Source organism: Amphichorda felina (genome assembly GCF_050947745.1).
Source record: "Amphichorda felina strain 45539 chromosome Unknown scaffold_3, whole genome shotgun sequence".
Taxonomy (NCBI): Eukaryota; Fungi; Ascomycota; class Sordariomycetes; order Hypocreales; family Bionectriaceae; genus Amphichorda; species Amphichorda felina.
In genome coordinates, this window is record NW_028145047.1 from 2,320,343 (window position 1) to 2,342,729 (window position 22,387).

Here is a 22,387-nt window from a genome sequence, read left to right on the forward strand (position 1 = left end):
ACCTTCTAAGCCTTTTACCTTAATAATTTAATTTTTTTAATTAAAAATAACTCTTATATATTATTAAGCTATTATATTTAAAATAGCTAATAACTCTAAGGAACCTTAAATCTTAATTATAAATAAGATCTTAATTTATTTTATTAAGTAAGTTATTTAAATTATAATATAGTAATTAAAAGCTTAAGCTAAAATTACTTTATTAATAACCTTTAATAAAATAACTTTAATAGCCTTAATAGGTTAACCCTTTAACTTCTTTAATAAATAATTTTATAATATATTTAAAGCTATTAGATTAGCTTCTTAATATATAATAGCCTATAATATATAAGATAACGCTAATAATTATAATAGATCTATTTATAATAACTAAAACCTTATTTAGATTAGGTTTTTTAACTTAGAAAAAGATAATAGTTTTATTAAAATAGATATTAAAAATACTAAAGCTATAGATATTACTTAAATAAATATTAACCTTTTTATCGATAATATTTATAATAATAATATTAGCCTTTAAAAGGATAAATAGATATATACTAATATAAGCTAGCTTCTTTATAATAAAGCTTAAACCTAATAGATTAATCTATATACTTAGGCTAAGAGATAATTTTATTAATAGATTATTAATAACCTTAAAGCTACCTTATTTTTATATTTCTAAATTAATAAGGTTTAGGTAAATAACTTACTTAATAAGATTAAATATATTAAATATAATTATTAGATTAATATTAATATATTTTAATAGGTATCTTAATATATTTAGCTAATTAAGGTAATAGGGTTTAATAATATTAAATAATAAATAATATAATTATATACCTAGATTAATTTTACCTCTTAGTAATTTATATTAAAGCTAGTTATAGATATAAATCTTATTAAGTAGCTTATTTATATTAGAGAGAAATAAATAATAAGATTTAATATATTAAAAATAATAAAACTTATTAAGCCTTTCTTTTATTTAATATATAATTATTATAAAAAAAGTATAAGGAATTTATACCTTTAGTCTCTAAGATAATTAGTTATTATCTTAATATTACTAATAATCTTAATAATCTAATATTTAATATAATAATTATATCTAATTAACCTAATATATTTTATATATCTAATTAATCTAATATAATAATAAAAGATATAAAACCTTTAGCTAAGATTAAAGTAATAAATCTTTAGGATATAGCTTATATAATTAATAATAAGATCGATATATATTCTAAGTAAATAAGGTATATAATTAATATAAATAATATAAATACTTATATGATTAGTATTATTACTAAGTATTATTTAATAGAAATATATTATAGCTAAGAAATATAATAAGAAGTCTTAGCTATAGGGTAGCTAAGAAGAGTTTATATCGTTTTATATTTAATAAAGTAAAGTAAGATATAATCTAAGTAAAGAGATATTATTAATTATAGAAAAGGTATTAATATTAAAGGGAATTAATATAATAATTAGTATAGCTATATATTATTAATAACTAAGTATTATAAACCTAGCTATAAGTAATACTATAACTAGGCAAATATATATAATAACGGGTAAGATAACTAAGAATAAGAGTAATCTAAGGCGATTACTATTAGAGGAGCTATATAGCTTAAAGTCGATCTAAGATTATATAGGGAGCGAGTTAATCTACGATATATATAAGGAAGGGATTATTAAATAATAATATATAAGTAAATATTTATTAGTATATAAGACCCTTAACTTCCCTTAGATTAGATATACTTCTTTCTCTCTTTAGCTATTAATAATATATAGCTATATTAATTATTATACTAATTCTCCTTAATATAAGTATATCTCTTTATAGCTAATAATATCCCCTTATTTAGATTATATCTTATTTTACCTTATTAAATATAAAACGATATAAACCCCCTTAGCTACCTTATAGCTAAGACCGATTATTATATTTATATTAAGGGGAATTAGTATAATAATTAGTATAGCTATATATTATTAATAGCTAAAAAGTAGAAAAAGTATATCTAGTCTAAGGGAAGTTAAAGGGTCTTATATACTAATAAATATTTACTTATATACTATTATTTAATAATCCCTTCCTTATATTTATCATAGATCGATTTACTCTTTATATAATCTTAGATCGATTTTAAGTTATATAGCTCCTCTAATAGCAATCGCCTTAGATCGCTCTTATCCTTAGTTATCTTACCCGTTATTATATATATTTACCTAGTTATAGTATTACCCGTAGCTAGGTTTATAATAAAAAGATTATTATCTAATACTTTATTATTACTTAATTCTAAGGTTAATACTTAGTATTATAAGGCTATAGGTATAGCTATAATATCGTATTATAAGTTATATAATCTTCTTAGCTTTATATTAATAAGTTAATTAAAAGTTATTATTAAAGGATAAAAACCTTATATTATAAAATAAAGGAAAGAGGCTAGGTTTTTATTAAGAATATATTATTAGTTAGTATAAAATCTATAATATCGTTTTATAAGTAATTATTATAAATTAGCCTTATATTATATATTTACCTTATTATATTTATATATTAAATATAAAGGCTTTTATTTAATTATTATATTTAATAGTATTATATCTATATATTAGAGAATATATAGCCTAAGTTATAATTAATATAGGTAGAGCTATATTAAATATCCTTATAATAAAAGAAAAAGTATTTATTATTAGCCTTATTAGGCTTTTAGGTATAAGATATAATAATATTATCTTTAGCTAATTAAAGATTATATATATTACTTATTAAGTAAAAGGTATTCTAAAGATTAAGGTAATTCTTATTAAAGAGTATAATAGGTTATTATATATTAGTAAAAGGTATAATATATAGATCGGTAATAAATAACTTACTTAGATATAAGGGTAATAAAATTAATAATAATAGTTATACTTTATACTTTTTAGTTAAGATTATTAGTATTTAATAGAGATAATAGTTATAAGAAATATAATATAATACTTAATAAAGAATATATATTATTCTTTTAAGATATAATAGAAATAATATATATATTAAAGTATAAAAATAAAGCTATTATCTTTATTAAATTATATAATTATAGAATCCTTAATATTAATAAGATTATTAATAGAATTAATAAGCTAGATATTATTATTAAGACTAAGGATAAAAACCTTATCTTAGGTTAAAAGGGTAGCCTTAATAGATTTAAGGTAAAGATAAGAAGATAAAAGCTTATCTTTATCTTTATCTTTTTTTTCCTTTTTTTTAAGCTTATTATTATTATTATCTTTAAGCTTATTAGAGTTATTAGAGGTAGAATTATTATTATCCTCCTTAGGTATTAGTATTTAAGGCTTAGTTTAAGATTTAGCCTTACCCCTAATAAAGCCTTTTATAATAAGATAATAATAAGATAAGGTAATAATATAAGTAGGTAGCTAAAAAATAAAGGATAGATTAATAAAATCTATATAAAGGGTAAGTATTAAAGATAATAAAGGTAACTTAAAGAGATTTATAAGAGTTAGTAATAATTTAATTAGGGTAATAAGCCTATAAATTATTATAAGGTAATAAAGGTAAGGTAAATAATAACTTTATAGCCTAAGGGTTAATAATAAAATCTTTAATTAAATAAGATATCTAATCGGTATTTATTAAGTTATAGTTAATATCTCTCTAAGGTATATAGATAGATAAATAAAGATAATATAAGATAAGTAAGGAATTAATATTACTAGGTAAACCTTAGAAGGGAGTATAGATTTTATTACGATAAAATATAATAGAATATAAGCTAAACCTACTTATATAAGTTAAGGCTAAGGTTATAATATTATAGGTATAAAGAATATATAAGGCGTTAAAATATATAGATATATTTATTTTAATAGCTATAATAATATAAAAGATTAATAGAGATATAAATAATAAGGAAATAATAGATATAATAAGATAAAAGTAATAAAAGAAAGATATAGATTAATAAAGTATAGAGGAAATAATATTATATATTAATTAGTAAAAGTATAATAAAGTAGGGTAATAAGGATTATAAGTATCGCTATAGTAATAAAGCGGTTATATAATTATAAAGGTCCCTTAACCTTATAAGTAAACTTTAATACTTAGGGATAAATATTATATAAGGGGGATAATTATAATAAGTAGGTACTAAAAAGTATAGGATCTTAATCTATAATACCTTAAACCTAGTTATAGACCTAATACTTATATATTTTAATTATAAGGGAAATATATTATATTATATAGCTTACTTAGTAAGCTTTAGTCTTAATATATAATAGACTTATTATTATTATTATCTTACTTAGCTAATTAACATTATTTTTATATTACTTATTATTATAATAAAATAGATCCTTAACTTATATAATATATAAATATATAATATATAAATAAAATAAGGTATTATCTTTATAGATAAAAAAATATAATATATATAGATTTAATTAAAGAATAAAATTAATAATTAGCTACTAAAATTTACCCGCTTAATATTAAAGATTAAAAATTTCTCGGTAAAATATATAATACTTTATATTATTATAAGAAGATAAGATAAATAATATAATAGCTAATATTATTTATATATCTTATCTTTATAATCTAGTAAATTATTAATAGATAATATAAAGGCTATATAATAATCGATCTTAGATAGCTTAATAAAGGTATTATATTAGATATATATCTTATATTATTATAAGAAAAGTTAATTATTATTTTAAGGAGTAAAAGGTTTATAGTTATATTTAATATATTTATTTTCTTTTATTAATTACTACTATATAAGAAATATAAGAATTATATAATTATAGTTAATATATAAAGATTAAAAATATTATATATTATTATTATAAGCTTTTAAAATAGCTTATTCTTTATATAATACTTTATAGATTAATAGTTATACCTATATATATACTTTATATAAGCTTATATTAATAATATTATAATCTTTAGTAATATATTTAAAGAATATTACTTTTATCTTAGAATTATCTTTAGTTTTTTTTTAAAAAAAAAATCTATCGTATTAATATTATCTTTAAAGAAATTATTTATAAATTATTTCTTAATAAGATTACTTATATTTAAGATTAATATACTAAGTATATTTATAATATAAGATAAAATAAAAGCTATTATAAAGATTAAAATACCTATAATATTAGCTTATCTTAAAACTTACCTTAGGATAATTATATTCTTTTAAACCTTTATTTTATTCTTTTAATAAAAAGTAAAACCCTTAGAATAAAGAAAAGATAAGGCTTTTTATATAAATAAGAAAAAATAATAATATTATCTAGAATATTAATAAGTTTATATAAGCTATTAAGGTTTTAAAGTAATATTTTAGCTAATTAATTAGGAATAAAAAAGCTTTAAGCTTTTATAATCTTATCTAATCTATAAGATATTATTATATTATTATAATCTATTAAGATAGCTATTCCTTAAGCTAAATATAAATAGGTAAAAAAAAAGCTTATTTATCTTTTATCTAAATAATAATAAATAAGATAAATTAATAATTTTAATCTTAATTAATTTTATTTTATAATCGATTATTATCCTTAATAAAGAGATAATATAAACCTATGAAATTAGATATAGCTTATTTAATATAGATTATAAAAAGATAATATATAATTATAGTAAATAATATAAGAGTAAAATCAATTAGCTAGATAAAATAATAATAATAATACGTCTATTATATATTAAGATTAAAGCTTATTAAGTAAGCTATATAATATAATATGCTCGCGTTATAAATAAGGCGTATAAGTATTATATATATAACTAGGTCTAGGGTATTATAGATTAGGATCTTATACCTCCTAGCGTTTACCCGTTATAATAATATAATATAAGATATAAATATATTTATATTAGATCTTATTAAAGTAAATTATAAGTTAATAATAATATTAATATATCGTAGCTAATTCTAGCTAGATATATAATATATATTAGGTAAAATAAACTTTATATTAAATATATTATTATAATTTCGGTAGATTAATAATATAGATTAATAATAATTAAACCTAAAATAAAGTAAATTAGATAATATGTAATTAAATAATATTTATTTTATTAAATTTATTATAATAATAATAGATATATTAAAAGCTAAGATAATTAAAGGTTATTATAATAACCTAAAGATAATCTTAATTATATAAATAATAAAATAAAGAAGATATAATAAACTTAATCTTACCTATAAAAGCGATCTAGATATTATTTTATATATAAATTAGTCTATTTTATTATAACTAATATAATAGATTATTAAAATTATATATCTTATATAATTATATAAAAGAAGTTTTTTATATTATATATAATAATAATTTCTACCTTAAAATAGCTAAAATATTAAAGGTATTAGAAGGGTTTAGCTTTTATAAAATAATATAAAATATTAAGAATATATAAAATATTATTTATATTATTATATTTATAAGATTAACTAATTTAAATTACTTAGAGAATTATAATATATCTATTTTAAGCTAATACCTTATTATATAATTATAATAAAATTTATTATTAGATTACCTATAAAACTATAAAGGTATTTATTTTAATATATACTTTAATTAATATATTTATTTAATATAATAATAATAATAATAATAATAATAATAATAATAATAATAATAATAATAATAATAATAATAATAATAATAATAATAATAATAATAATAATAATAATCTTAAAAAGTCTTCTTTATATTTAGATATACTAATTATATAATATAAAACTAAGCTTTAGTATTTCTTTAGTTATTATTTATTATAAATTAAGAAATTCTTATAAATATTATTAATAATAAAGATTAAAAATTATTATTAGACTTTTAGGTATATTTATTTAAGCTACTTAGGGTTAAATTATAATATAATATAAATTATTATCCTTAGATAGATAATATATTAAAGAAGGTAAACTAAATAATTAAAGTTACTTTAAGATATTATATTATTATATTAGATATCTTATAATTAAAGGTATTATTAGCTTTATAATTTATACTTAATAATATATATAATTAAGCTATTAATTAATACCTTAATAAGCTAATTCTTAGATTTATACTAAAAGCTACCCTTAACCTTATAATATTAATAATTAGATTAAATAAATATATAATAAATATAATAAGGTAATTATATTCTATAAAGGTAAAGTATATAATAGATTTTATAAGTATATAAATCTTTTATTTATATACTATAAAATATAAGCTAATATAGTTTTAAGTTAAAGATAAGATATATTTAAATCTTTATTAAAGATATTATTTACTTATAAAGCTATTATATAAATAATTATAGTAAAGAATTAAATTATTTAAAATCGAGGAAAAGATTACGCTATTTACCTATAAGCTTAAGCTATTAACGAAATAATAGATATACCTAGTAATATTAGTTATTTACCTAATTATAATAGGTAAAGATAAAGATTTATTTAAATAAGCTAAAGATAAATAGATTTATCTTAAAAAGTAATAAAGATAAAAAGAAAACTAAGAGGTTAAATATTTACTTAGTAAATATTTATTTCGATAACTTAATTATCTTTAAATATAATATATAATATAATAAAAAGGGTTTAAACTTAAGTTTAATAGATAAATAAATTAAAGAAAGTTATTATAATTAATAATAAAGGTAATATATAAGCTATAATATAAATAATATTACTAATAATATATTAAAACCTAAAGATCTATTATATTAAGGATACCCTCGTTTTATTACTTTTTATAAACTTAAAAGGCTATAACCTAAAGGCTATAATAGAAGTTATTAACTAATAAGGTTTTAAGATTATTTTTATTATATATATAAGACTAGTATTAATTATATAGATAATTAATATTATATTATTCTTTTTTTATTATTAATTAAAGTATTTATTACTTAATCTTATATATTAACCTTAGTACTTTATAAGCTATAACCTTCGGGTTAATCTAACCTTAGGCTATAATTATAGCCTACGATAACTTATCGTATATACTAATTATCTATATAAGCGATATTATATTTAACTAACCCCGCCTAAAACTTATAATCTTTATATTATTATTATAGTTATTATAATATTAATAGCTTTAGCCCCTATCCCTTCTATCTTAGAGCGCCTCCTTAAGCCTTACTTATAAGGCCCTTAATAACGTACTTATTATTATAGGTCTCTTATTTATATTCTTATATATAATAATCTATCCCTAACTTATTATTATTATTAATTTACTTTCTTATTTTTATTTTACCTTAATAAATAATAATTATTATTAATTATATTTATTTTATTTATATTTATTATTATATATCTTTTTATATTAATTACTTTATTATATCTAGTTATATAAGAGCTTAATATTATATATAATATATCTAATTTACCTTTATCTTATATTTTATTTTATCTATATTATATAAAAGCTTAACTCTTATTATATATAACTTATCTAACCTACTTTTACTTTATAACTTATCTTATTTAATTAAAATATAAGATAATTATTTTCTTAGGTATAATTATTATTATTAAGGTAATATAAGTTATTATATTAAATATAAAGGATTATAAAAATATAATATATTAATAGCTATTATAATTATTAAAGCCCTCTAAGCTTAGATTAAAATAGCTATAGATAACTTATAAAATATTCTAAAAGATAATAATACTTATATAGCTATATAGATTAGATTAGATAAGTCTTAAACTAATAAAGCTTAAAAGATATTAGCTATAAAGGCTATTAAAATAAGAATATAAGACCTTAGAAAAACCCCTAATAATTACTTATAGCTAATTAAAGATATAATAAACTTTATAGCTATTATAAATTATATCTTATTAAATAGGTTTTATAATAATTATAAAGGCTTAAATAACTAATATAAATACTATAATATCTATAAATATATAAAATTATTTTACTTAAACTAATATAATTAAAATAATTACTAATATAAAGATTACCTTTATATCTTATATCTATATTAGTATTAGATAATTATAAAAGATTAAATTACCTTTTTTTTAGATTATATACTTAAATATTATTTATAGGAGAAATTCCTAATTATCTATAATAATTACTAAACTAATAATATATATTAGTTTATTATTATTTATATTCCTATAATCTTTTAAACCGATTAAATTAAGTTATTAAATAATAATAATATTACTCTAACTAATATAGCTAATAAAAAGTAAAATATTTTAAAAAAGGAGCTAAAATCTATTTAATTTATTAACTTATTAATTAAGCTTTTTATTAATAAAATTATAATTAAATTAATTAAATTAATAAAATTAAAATTAATATTAAATATCTATATTAAATAAATTATTAAAACTATAACTTAAGAAGATATTACTAGGATCTTAATAGAGATTAAGCTATTATTTTAGAGTATTAATAAACTAATACCTAATAGTATTAATTATATTAATAAGGCGTTAACTAAGTTAATTATTAAAATTATAGACTCTTAGGATTATAATAGGCTTTAATATTTTACCTAAAGCTATAGCCTTAATAGTATTAGCGTTTAATATCGATAAGGTATTTAAGAAAAATAAGATATCTTTATTTATATTATTAAATAAAAAATCTAGATCTTAATCCTTAGAAGTTAGATATAGAATTAAATTTATAACTTAATATATAACTTATATAAGATAGGTATAATAGATCTTTAAAAGGTTTAAAAGATAGCCTTTATCTAGATAAGCTATATATTTAATATTATTAAATAAGTAAATAAAGATATAATAAAATATATAATATAAAAATTATATTAATTTAAATAGATTATATAAAAAACCTAATAGATATTATAGCTAAGGTAATCGATAGAAATATAAATATTTTAAAAATTACTTTTATCTTATCTTTTTTATCTAACTTTTTTATACCTTAAATAAATAAATATTTATTTTATTCTTTTATATATATTTTTTATTTCTCTTTTAATATTAAAAAACTTATAAAGCTTACCCTTATAAGTTTATAATAAATAATAATAATTAATTATCCTTAATAAAATATAATTACTTATTATTTTATTATCTAATAATATTCCTAAGTAATATCTATTTAGTTATATTTTAAATATTATCTTATTAATTCGATTTACCTTTATTAAGAATAAGGTTTTTAGGTTTCTTTAATTATATTATATAGCCTTTTTATAGATAATTATTATTATTTTTTATTAGTTTCTTAGGATTAATCGTATTAAGATATTATCGATATCGATATTATCTTAAATTATATATATATATATTTAGTTATTATTATTATATTATTTTATATTTTAGCTTTCCTTATAGCTTTCTAATATATTTATTATTAATATTAAGTTTCTTTTATTTAATATTTTATTTATCCTTTATATTATATTAAATAAGCTTTATAAGGCTATATATTTACCTTATAGATAAAGCGCCTAGGTATTAGGTATATAACTAAGTCTAAAATACTATAGATTAGAGCTTATATACTATACTTATAGATTATAACCTTAAGTTTTATATTAATATTAAAAATAATATATTTAAAAAAATAATATCTGAAATATAAAAATATAGATTAAAAAGCTAAAATAATTATAATAATAGCTTAAGAAGAGTTAATAAGCTAGTAAGCTTTAGGCCCTAGCCCCTAGTTCTATGCTAACTATTTCGCTTTACGTTAGATGGTTCGCACGTCTATGCCTACCTAGGGAGTACCTGCTAGCCTCTACGAGTACGAAGTACTCTAATAAGCAATATCGTCGCCTACATTCCCCAGCACTTGACTGTCGCGACAGCCTTGATTACGCTGCTGCTCCTCCTCACAGGCTGGAATGGCTCACATTGGGCTCAAAAGCCCCTTCACGTGGGCCGTGGTCGTCCTGGTCCCCTTTGCGACGGCTTTTAGCAACTCGAGCTACTCCGATATCGACATGATAAGAGCAGAGCTGGCGCTCATCGATGGCCGATCACAAGACTGCCCCCCGTGGTAAGGCGCATCGGGAAACGTCCCTATGGTAGCAGAGGTGCTAATACAGATTTCCTGCTTCTAGCTTCAACTGTCTTCTCCCCGCCCATACCTGCGCCCAATATGCAGGATGCAACGAATTCAACGGCAAATGCGACTGTCCCGAGGGATTTGGAGGCGACGACTGTCTTGAGCCGCGTATGTTGCGCCAAAATCTTCCAGCAATAGCTTCCTGAGTCCAATCGCTAATTTATGCAGTGTGCGGATCACTCGGTCGAGGCAAAGATCGGCCAATGCGCTCTGGGAACACTTGCCATTGCGATGACGGGTGGACCGGGATCAACTGCAACGTTTGTACCGAGGATAAAGCTTGTGACACTTTGATGGGAACCGGCGATGGCGGTGTCTGTTACCAGAACGGCGAGGTCATCAACCACAACTATCAGATTTGCGATGTCACAAATAGGAAGATCACCGACCTTCTCGGCAAACAACGTCCCGAGGTCACGTTCACCTGCAAGGAGGATGATGCCACGTGCGACTTTCAATGTAAGCTATCTAGAGCTCCCTCTGGTGGGTTGATCTTCGTACTGACTTGTCCCGTAGTTTGGGTTGATGCCGTCGAGTCCTTTTATTGTCACTTGTCCGACTGTGCTTCCAACGCCGAGTTTGGCGAAACAAAGAACACTACATCATACAAATGCGACCGTATCAGCTGTAGCTGTATTCCAGGACGCATGCTGTGTGGCAAGAACGGGTCCATCGACTTGGGTGACTTCCTCGATCAGGCTATCCAAGGACCTGGGCGGTTTGAATGCAGTCAGAAAGATGGAGGCGCCCATGACTGCGCCTTTAAAGAGCCTGAAATGGACAACCTGATCCTCTCTCTTATTGGTGATTCCAGCATTCTTCTGGACTGCCGGGCCGGCGAATGCATCTACAAGACTGAGGTTCCAGGGTACAAACGCCCTGTCAAGAAGATCAACACACCTCTCATCGCTGGGGTCATCGCTGGATGTGCCCTTTTTGTTGTGGGCGTCATCGTTCTAACTTGGTGCCTTTCCCGACGCAAGCTGAGATATGGTGCCATACGACTCGAGGACTCTGATGACGAGAGCATCAAGCTCATGACTGACCACAAGCCCGCCGTCTTGCAGTTCGGCCATGTATCATACTCTCTAAATGGGAAAAACATTCTTCAGGGAATCCAAGGAATTTGTCACCCTGGAGAGGTCACGGCCATCATGGGTGCTTCTGGTGCCGGGAAAACGACTTTTCTTGACATCCTGGCACGCAAGAACAAAAGGGGCCAAGTCAGCGGGGATTTCTTCGTCAACGGCGAGAAGGTCAGCGACTCCGTATACAAAAATGTCGTTGGCTTCGTCGATCAAGAGGACACTATGCTGTCTACCCTTACTGTCCATGAAACCATCTTAAACAGCGCTCTGCTGCGGCTGCCCCGGCACATGGGTCGTGCCGCGAAGGAACAAAGAGTATATGAGGTGGAAAAGGAGCTCGGCATACACCACATCCGCGACTCTCTCATTGGCTCCGAAGAAGGAAAAGGCAGAGGAATTTCCGGTGGCGAGAAGAGGCGCGTCGGGATTGCCTGCGAGCTTGTAACAAGCCCCTCTATTCTGTTTCTCGACGAGCCTACGAGCGGCTTAGATGCTTTTAATGCTTTCAACGTTATTGAATGCCTGGTCACTCTGGCCAAGACTTACAAGCGGACGGTCGTTTTCACGATTCATCAACCACGGTCGAACATTGTCGCCCTCTTCGACCGACTCATCCTACTGGCCCGAGGCAAAACCGTCTTCTCTGGCCCGTTCGCACAATGCCAGTCTTACTTTGATGCCATCGGATATGAATGCCCACTAGGCTTCAATATTGCAGACTACCTCGTAGATCTCACAATGCACGCCGGGAATACCCTGTCTACCGACGACGGGACAGTTCCCACTGATACTGCCAGTGTTGGGCCGAGCAGTACTACTGCAATCAAATCTATCATGAGTGTCTATGGTGGTAGTATGGGCGAGGAAAGTGGAACGGAGGGTTCTTCGTCTACGCGCCCAAATTACCTGCGGAAGCACTCTCTCAAACAGCGCCAGGACCGCGAGTTGTTCACCCGGCGAAAGACCACGGACACTACAGCATCATCAGATGCAGGTGGCGAGGATGTGGGTTCCTATCGGCTCCAGCAGAATCCCACCAGCTTAACATCTTCTCAGTTGCCCGAGGAATCCCATGATTTACCTCCCTCTGCCATAGCCGGGACAGACTTGGATGTCATGACTCAGGCTTTCGCTCAGTCTGACATTGCCGTGTCCACACGCGAAGAGATCGAACAAGCGGTTCTTGCTGCGACGAATGCCAACGGCGGCAATTCCAATGGGAATGGCAGTACTGGGCAGAGCTTCAGCTCTAGTGCAGTCGGGAAGGGTTATGCTCGCGTTGGGTACCTTCGACAATTTATAATCCTCTCCCAGAGAACTTGGAAAAACCTATACCGAAACCCGATGTTGATGCTCACACACTACGCAACTGCTATTGTCTTGGCCGTTTTCTCAGGCTACCTCTTCTATGGACTCACCGATGACATCCCTGGCTTTCAAAACAGGCTAGGTCTCTTCATTTTCCTTCTAACGCTTTTCGGGTTCAGCACACTCACGAGCTTGAATGTCTTCGCTACTGAACGACTCTTGTTTGTCCGCGAGAGGGCAAATGGCTATTACGCACCTGGTACATACTTTGCCGCCAAGATACTCTTCGACATAGTCCCACTAAGGATCATCCCACCTATTCTAATGGGGTCTATTGTTTATCCAATGACCGGCTTAGTCCCGGACGTGGACCATTTTCTCAAGTTCATGCTGGTCCTCGTCCTGTTCAACATGGCAGCGGCAACCATTTGCCTGTTCATCGGAATCGTTTGCAAGGACGGCGGCGTTGCGAACCTGGTCGGCAGTCTCGTGATGCTTTTCAGTCTACTCTTCGCTGGTTTTCTTCTCAACCACGATGCCATCCCACAGGGGGCTCTGTGGCTTCAGACCCTCTCAATTTTTCACTATGGATTTGAGTCGTTGATTGTCAACGAAGTACTCCAGCTTACCCTTGTTGATAAGAAGTATGGGCTAGATATTACGGTTCCAGGAGCTGCGATCCTTAGTTCGTTTGGTTTCGACAACCACGCGCTGTGGGGTGACATTAGGAGTCTAGGTGTTGTGGCTGCAGTTTTTATCGTGTTGGCTTACTCTGCAATGCATGTGCTTTTAATTGAAAGAAGATAGAGCGGGCATATTATATGGGTAGTGTTGTAGCGAGATTATACCCTATCGGCTTGTGTAGGAGTCCTTTCAAACTATCCTATGTACCTACCTAATAGCATAACTGAGAAGTAGCATGTGCCAACTTTGTCACCATCCTCTCACGTCAGTCGATAATCGTACGTGCTCGCCGTAAAATGCCATTCGAGTCAACTTTACCTCGCCCTTGTATTGTCATCTCAACCCTTCCAGAGCCCGCTGCCTACTAAAAGCAACTCCTCTATGCCTTTGTTCAGCTTGAGCATGGTGGTAGATAAAGGCAAGATCACCAGCAAAAGTTTCCAACGATGCGTGCTAGAAAACAAGTGGCAAGAAACATCCTGCTCAAACCCACCGGTCTGCTTATTTCCAGATGCTATAAATACATGAGTACCCTGACGAAGTATCGTACACAGTTGGTAGCACAAGTCTATTCCATCTTGCCACCAGTAAACTCCTCCGCAATCCTCTTCTGCCGCTTCGCAGAACGGTAATGATCGGTTTCATCGTCCACAATTTTCGTGGATGCTCGGGTGGTGGATTGGAGCATGCTGGCCACAGACGGGGGGTGTCCATATATACCCCAAGCATTCGCTGCACCCCACCGCTGGGCTTGTTGGCTCTTGCTCTTGAAGTAATCTTCCGTGAATATGTTGTCAATTTCTGCCCGGAGTTCGCTCTCGTTGGTGATGAAGTTTGAAGCACTGATGTAGAGTTCCATAAGCGCATCACGGCGAGCCTCACGTTTCGCATTCTGTGCGGCTAAAACCCTATCCCGGCTTCGATCAGCGCGCGAAAAGCGCGCTGGGTCGGGATAAACCTTTGTGTCAAGCAGCGACTCTAGGACTGTCCCTCTCGTGATCCGATCATCTTCTCGCTCCGGTGCGACTGCAAGACGGTGGTTTTCCAAGAATTTGCTGCGAGACCGCGCGCTGCGTGCTGTCGTATCGCGGGTGTGGCGCTTCCAAAGCTCGCTCAATCCCTCTTCCAGGCCCTTGCGGCGGCTATTGGCGAGCTCGGCTTTCCATTGTCGTTGAGCAGATCCAGTCTTGGGAGACCGAGCTTTGGGAGCGGTTTTGTTAAGGTACTCTGCGTCGAGTTTGTGCTCGCCCTCTTTACGCGGAAAGATTTCGCGAGGAACAGGAAGGAAGCCACGGACACGTTCACGCCTCGCTTCATTGGTTTGCGGTGGTAAAGGGAGCCGGATGTAAAGAGGTGAGTCGGGAGGGACGTCTTGTAGTTTCGCCCCTGTGGTAGAGAAGTTGCGCAAAGCGGGCAACGCGTTACGCGTGAAAGGGCCCATACAGGGCCGACCACGAGAGAGTGCCATCGAGCACGAGGATCCCCACGAATCTGAAAAGTTGAGCCCAGTGCATTACTAGGTTGCCTTCCAGTTCAAGCACGAGCGGACGGAGCCGTGTTGTGGAAAAGTTGTAGATTTTTCGGATTAACTTTTTGCCCCGTCCATTTCTATCTAGGTACCTAAGTACCTAGGTACTTACGCACAGTAGGTATGAAGTACTTAAGTACCTTGGTAGTACTTACCTACGAAGGTACCCATACTTGTGCGGGCGACCCCCGTTTTTGGAGACGACGATAGGTGCTAAACAGGTTTTCTATAGGTAGAGAATAGATTCCTTGATATGTAGCCGAATTCTTCCAGGAGCTCGGGAAAGACTCAATACCCTTTAGAGACCCTATCTACTCTTTTTTATCGTCTCCAAAAACAGGGGCCGCCTGTGTAAGCAGGTAGTGGACCCGCCAAGCTACCCGAGGTACGTACCATGGCCAACCACCCGTGATCCACCCGCAGAACAAGCCATAAAAAAAAAAAAAAGTCGTCCACCCCCATCATCTGTTAACATCACATTCCTACATCCCATTCCACTTCACCACATATTTCTTCCGACCTGGGGTGTCCATATTGCTCAAAATGGGTACGGGGAAAAAAGAAGCTACCCGGCGGGTTCGCCAGAACCAAACAGGTGATGGTTTGGGAAATGTCAAAGTGAAGGGAGAAAACTTCTATCGGTAAGTCAGACTTGGGACTGTCTACTGGAAGGCTATGGCCTAATAACTAATGTCGTTTTCAGGGATGCCAAAAGGGTCAAAGCCTTGAACATGTACAAGGAAGGCAAGGCCCAGCGGAATGCGGATGGAGAGATTGTCAAAGCAGCCTCCTACCAATCCAGGGAGATTCCCAATGCCCGAATCGAGCCAAACCGAAAGTGGTTCACCAACACGCGGGTCGTGTCCCAGGACACTTTGAAAGCTTTTCGCGAGGCTATGTCAGAGAAAGCCAAGGACCCTTACCAAGTGCTACTCAAATCGAATAAGCTGCCTATGAGCCTAATTCGGGACGGAGAGGGGACCAACGGCTTGAAACAGCACAAAGCCAAAATGACGGTGGAGACTTCTCCCTTCTCTGGTGTCTTCGGGCCAAAATCACAACGCAAGAGGGTCAAGCTCGATGTGAGCAACATTCCAGATCTTGCCGACGACACGGAGAAGAGCATGGACTCTTATCGTGATCGCCTCGAACAGGCCAAGTTGTTGAGCGGTAACTCGGGAGATGCCGACGATGCCGACTCAGAACGACAATATACCATGGCTATTGAGCCTGTCTTTGACAAGGGCCAGAGCAAGCGAATTTGGAACGAACTCTACAAAGTCATCGACTCGTCAGATGTTGTCATTCACGTCTTGGATGCCAGAGATCCCGTGGGCACAAGGTGCAGGAGTGTCGAGAAATATCTCAAAGAAGAAGCCCCACACAAGCACTTGATTTTTGTTTTAAACAAGTGCGATCTAGTTCCCACTGGTGTTGCCGTAAGTACCACCTCTGAGTGCGCCCCCTTTTCAATCCACCTTCAACCCCAATGCTTTAGTCAGGGCACCTTCGTTATTATACCTGTGGAGGTTTGCCCGTTACAGCATTGGGAGATCAACCGCCTCCTCAGAAGTCTTCGGCTCACGCCCTTGACTAATTGGTGCCGTTTTGGTGACCATCAAGAGTTTGGCCCCGTGTTACATGAGTTGAAGTCTGCCTATGCCTCACCCGAGAGCATCGATTTCAGACTTCTTAGTTATGACACATACATTTCCCCATATCTTTTTTTTTTGCCCTCATTTTACGAAACAGGAACCGTTGCTAATTTGAGGGGATAGGCTGCGTGGGTTCGCCATCTCTCTAAGGAATACCCAACCCTGGCATTTCATGCCAGCATCACCAACTCTTTTGGGAAGGGCTCGCTTATCCAGCTTTTGAGACAGTTTTCAGCCCTTCACTCGGAGAGGAAACAAATCTCAGTTGGGTTGATTGGCGGCCCAAACACCGGCAAGTCTTCCATAATCAACACACTCCTCAAGAAAAAGGTCTGCACTGTAGCACCTATTCCGGGAGAGACGAAAGTCTGGCAATACGTGAGTTTAATGAAACGCATTTACTTGATCGATTGTCCAGGAGTGGTTCCCCCCTCCACCCAGGACACCCCGACAGACCTTGTGCTTCGAGGCGTCGCACGAGTGGAGAAGGTAGAAAATCCTGAACAATATATATCAGCATTATTGGCGAGGGTCAAACGGCATCATATGGAAAGAACATACGAGCTGAGCGGCTGGGAGAATTCCACCGAGTTCTTGGAGTTGTTGGCTAGGAAAGGAGGACGCCTCCTTCGTGGAGGTGAGCCCGATTTGGACGGCGTGGCCAAAATGGTTTTGAACGACTTCATGAGGGGAAAGATCCCCTGGTTCACCCCTGCTCCGACTGACGATGGACCCGATGGTGAACGCCCAGGGGGGCGCGGTGGGAGACTTGGTGAGATGCCGAGGAAGCGAAAACAAGTGGAATCTGATGAGGACCCTGGTCTGGCGGCCGAAGCACAGCTACATGGTGAAAATGAGCTCGCAGAGGCGAAAAAAAACAGCAATCGCCTGAGCAATCGCACTGAGGATGACGAAGAGTTTGAGGGTTTTGGGAGCGATACGGACGACTCGAGTTCGAAAAATCCGTCCCTTGGGACTACTCCCGTCACGACAAGCGATGGGATGACTGATGATGATGTTACTCCAAGCGGGGACACCTGCGACTCTAAGAAGGAAGCTAACGGTGACGAGAACCAACTGTCTTCGAGTGGCGGTGCGGAACATGCAGCGCCATCCCCTACAAACGCATCAGGACAACGCAAGCGTGCTAGGGTGCGACGGTAGATTAGTGTTACACAATGGCCCGGTCAGAGAATATGACCCTGGCGTATCGGTCCAATTCCGCTTCAATGTAATACGTAGAGCCTGTACTGCAGCATTCGGTCAACAGGCGACCCCCCGGGAGTTTGGCGAGGGTGTCATTCATGGTGAGGGCCATCGACCGAGCGGCATGGTTGATAGGTGATGTAAGTTGCGTAGGTAGTTGAGTCGTCGTCGTGATTCCCTAGATATTGGGTACTTGGTGATTCATCTACTTGCGCGGCGAAGGCGTCTCCCAGGGACGATCGAAAAACGTAGATAGGGTTTCTGAAGGGTAGGTATAAAAATCTTTCCCGACCTTATAGGGGATTTTGATCACTCAGGACAAAGCCAACGCTCCATCAAGAGCCTACTAGTATCTAACACTTTCCACCATCTCCAAAAACGCTGACTCTCTCCATGTGACTAGACCCTTCACTCTGATAGACCCCGGGCCGCAATCCTCCTTCCACAATAGCATGCAACGTGGTACTGGCATTTGGTCCCAATGTTCCAATATTGGAGTCTTCCGCTCATTCGTCCAGGGCATCGTCGCCCTCACTGTGGTGACTAGCTAGTATATAATGCCAAACCGAGAAGACAACTGATTAAGGAACGTCGGCACTCTGTATACAGCATCCTCATCTACACAGGCCAGGATCTCGTATGTGAGCCTCTGCAACGGGGCCACGCAGCTGCAGGTATCATCCAGCCGACGTAGTCGATAAGTTGTCTCTCCTCCCGCAAAAACCAAGTTCATTCAAAGAGCTAGATGACAGCGGCAGACTTGCTCGATATAACGAAGTTGTTGAGCCCAAGGCATGTCTCGACCCTGACTGCACCCGATAGATGGGCCGAGAATGAGAATATTCATCAAGTGTTTCCGGTAGAGTTATGGGACAGCAACAGGTGATTAGCCTGTCTGACGGACCAGACCATACAATATACCCACCCAGCATTGATACCTACCAAGGCAGGGCGAGAGGCAGAACTTTCAGCCTCCCAGCTCCTATAAATCACCAGGTGTCTTAAGGGCGCGATTTATATGCACACGTGACCGATACATGGATCGATGCAATGGAATGAAGCGCCGCCCCCCCCGCCCCCCCCCCCCCCCCCCCCCACTTCCCAGACGTCACAACGCATCCACACCGGAAATGCCCCAGAACAGCGACGAGCCCCATTTACGACCTTCACCTCCAACAAAACACCAGCAGTTCTGGTACGAGTACCGTACTAATATGTAATATTCGTCAATATTGGCCATCCCCAAACTAATTCCCCACAACCAATATTACTCTAAACCCCAAACCCCCCAACCCAAAAACAAAGTTACTCACACGTCCCGTATCCTCCACGTCGCCTCGACTCCGCCGCCTCGATTCCGTCGCCATCAGTACCCACCACGTCACTTCACACGCAACGTTCGAATCACAATGGGCTCAGCGTCATCCAAGACCACCCGAGGAGTAGGTCGAAAGTACCCTGCCATGCGCTCAGGTGTCAATTCGCCAAATGCTAGCCCCAGACCGAACCCCAAACGTCATGCCAGCCCACGTACCACCAATGAAAAGAGCGATGGTAAGCACCTCTAGCAAAGACTATCCTGCAATGTGTCGCAAGCTACTAACTTCGACCTGGAAGATATTCGCGCTGATGCTATGGATCCTGATGCTGTGGCTGGGGATTTCTCCCAGCGACTCCGACAAATGGGCGTGGTGCAGCCCAATCCCACCTACTCGCCATCATCAACCGCATTTCCACACCAGATCTCGGGCGGTCCCAATCATCCAGCGGGCTCTCCAGGCCTTACCTTTGTGCCTTCTAAGTCTAACCCGACACTCTCTGCGCTTGAAGCAAGGCGTCAATTGCAACACCAGGCGGACGCCGAGTTCGAGGGGTTAGGGACTAGTAAGACTAGAGGCCAGCGACTTGTTAATATGCGAACCTTGGTTGATGCTTTGGTCTTACTCGACGACGGCATGCCGCGGGATGAAGTCGAACAGAAGCTGAATTTAGAGAACGGATTGCTGGAGAAGCTTGGTGGACCTGGAACATTGTCACACGAATCCACAACAAAGTAGCCCAAGGCTGGAACCAGACGAACGAGCAACACTACTAGTATTTACGCTGCCATCAGTACCAAAGACAGCATGCGCCGCACTTTTCGCAAACATCGATTCCAACAAACCTCCACGGCCATTGTGCCCACGATAAACCCTCTGACGCGTGAACAACACTCGTTCCCTGGAAGCCTTGATTTTTTTATATTTTTTATGCCCCAGTCATCTCACACCGCTGTTAGGTGCGCCATACCACAGCAGATTTCATTATTACGTCTGTTCAGGGCACGCGTACCCCGTTCAGGCATTTGTTGTTCACCACGCGGCATGACCACCGTCAATATGAAGATCGCTACCAGTTATGAAGTTACTGGCGTCGCTGAGTAGGAAAACGCCAGCGCCACGATATTCCTCTGGTAGACTCACACGGCTGAGCATATTCTCCTTAGGCCATTTGCTTTTGCGATCCGGGAAATCATCAAGCAGTGGCTGGAGCATGTTGGTGAGGATGTATCCTGGCGACAGAGTGTTGACCCGAGTACCATATTGGCCCCATTCTATAGCTAGGTTACGGCCCAACTAGGTGACGGCTGCTTTGGAGGGATGATACGCCCTGATCATTTAATATGTCAGCGGCTAATCTGTGCTAGGGTATTATCGGTCGTGGATGACTCACGGGGCGTACATGCCCTTGTTCGCGATAGTGCCGCTCATGCTAGCAACCATGCAGATGCCTCCAGGCTGTTTCAGCCGAACAATTTGGCACGCCGCGGCTTAGGTGGTCATAAAGACTCCCGCGACGTTGATGCTCATCATCCTGTCGACCTCCTTTGGGAGATACTCAAGAGCAGGTGTCTCATGATTGATGCCAGCCGCCGCGATCAGGCCATCGAGGCGCCCAGCCTGACCAGCGATCCCGCGGAAAACATCATCAAGTTCCGGGACGTTCCTAACGTCAGCTTGGTGGTACATTAGAGAAGTGCCGAATTCATATCTCGCCCTCTTGGAAATCTCGGAGAATCCTGATTTGGGATCATTCGCTGGCGACGGCAAACGGTCGATGGCATGCACTGCAGCACAGCGTTAGGCTAGTGGGAGGACTGTAGACTCAGCGTCCGGTCCGACATCGCGAGGGGCCATACCTGTGGCGCCAGCTTCTAGTTAAGCCCCTATCTGTACCAAACCCAGGCCCCTGGCACCGCCCGAGACGACATCCACCTTGTCTTGCAAGCTAAACTCCAGGAGCAGATGAGAAGGCCGATCAGGGGGCCGCCTGTTGCTGGGGCGTGGAACTGTCGAAAAGGCGAACAGTCGGTCATGACTGGCGGCTGGCAACGCGGATAGGAGGCCGCCTAGAGAACAGGCGAGTGATGGAGACCAATCTTGACATGTTGTGTGGCAAACCGATACGTTGGGAGGAGCAGTAGTGGCAGAGGAAGAGTGAAGGGATCTTGGAGTAGGGGGAAATTGATATTTCACGGAGTCAACCAAACCAAGGAATAGCGCAATAGATAGGGGAGTTGGTTTTTTTCATAATAGACGGGAGAGGAGTTGGAAAGAGCATGGTATGAAGCCGGGATCGTGAACATTGGTTCGCCAGCAGGGCTCGGCGCTGGTCAACTGGCACGAATGCCCTGATTGAGATGGACTATGGATGCCACGGTGGTTGCAACCTGGAAAGCGCAGGCAGGTGTCACGAGGGCACGAACGACGAGAAGAAATTGGGAAGAA

The 22,387-nt window shown here is 34.6% G+C and overlaps 3 protein-coding genes across 3 annotated transcripts; 2 read left to right on the plus strand and 1 right to left on the minus strand.

Annotated features, from left to right (window-relative positions):
• Window positions 1-10,927: 10,927 nt before the first annotated feature.
• Window positions 10,928-14,354, plus strand: ADP1 (ATP-binding cassette subfamily G protein; the record flags this gene model as incomplete). Its single annotated transcript, XM_083192880.1, has 5 exons — window positions 10,928-11,082; window positions 11,147-11,259; window positions 11,320-11,610; window positions 11,668-11,769; window positions 11,794-14,354. The coding sequence occupies 5 exons, from the start codon at window positions 10,928-10,930 to the stop codon at window positions 14,352-14,354; spliced, it is 3,222 nt and encodes a 1,073-aa protein (XP_083051937.1).
• A 445-nt stretch (window positions 14,355-14,799) lies between these two features.
• Window positions 14,800-15,672, minus strand: ACO1O0_003427 (uncharacterized protein; the record flags this gene model as incomplete). Its single annotated transcript, XM_083192881.1, has 1 exon — window positions 14,800-15,672. One exon carries the CDS (start codon window positions 15,670-15,672, stop codon window positions 14,800-14,802), a length of 873 nt encoding a protein of 290 aa, XP_083051938.1.
• A 630-nt stretch (window positions 15,673-16,302) lies between these two features.
• Window positions 16,303-18,578, plus strand: NOG2 (the record flags this gene model as incomplete). The annotated part of the gene is made up of 4 exons (XM_083192882.1): window positions 16,303-16,400; window positions 16,463-17,198; window positions 17,538-17,792; window positions 17,856-18,578. The coding sequence occupies 4 exons, from the start codon at window positions 16,303-16,305 to the stop codon at window positions 18,576-18,578; spliced, it is 1,812 nt and encodes a 603-aa protein (XP_083051939.1).
• Window positions 18,579-22,387: the final 3,809 nt, after the last annotated feature.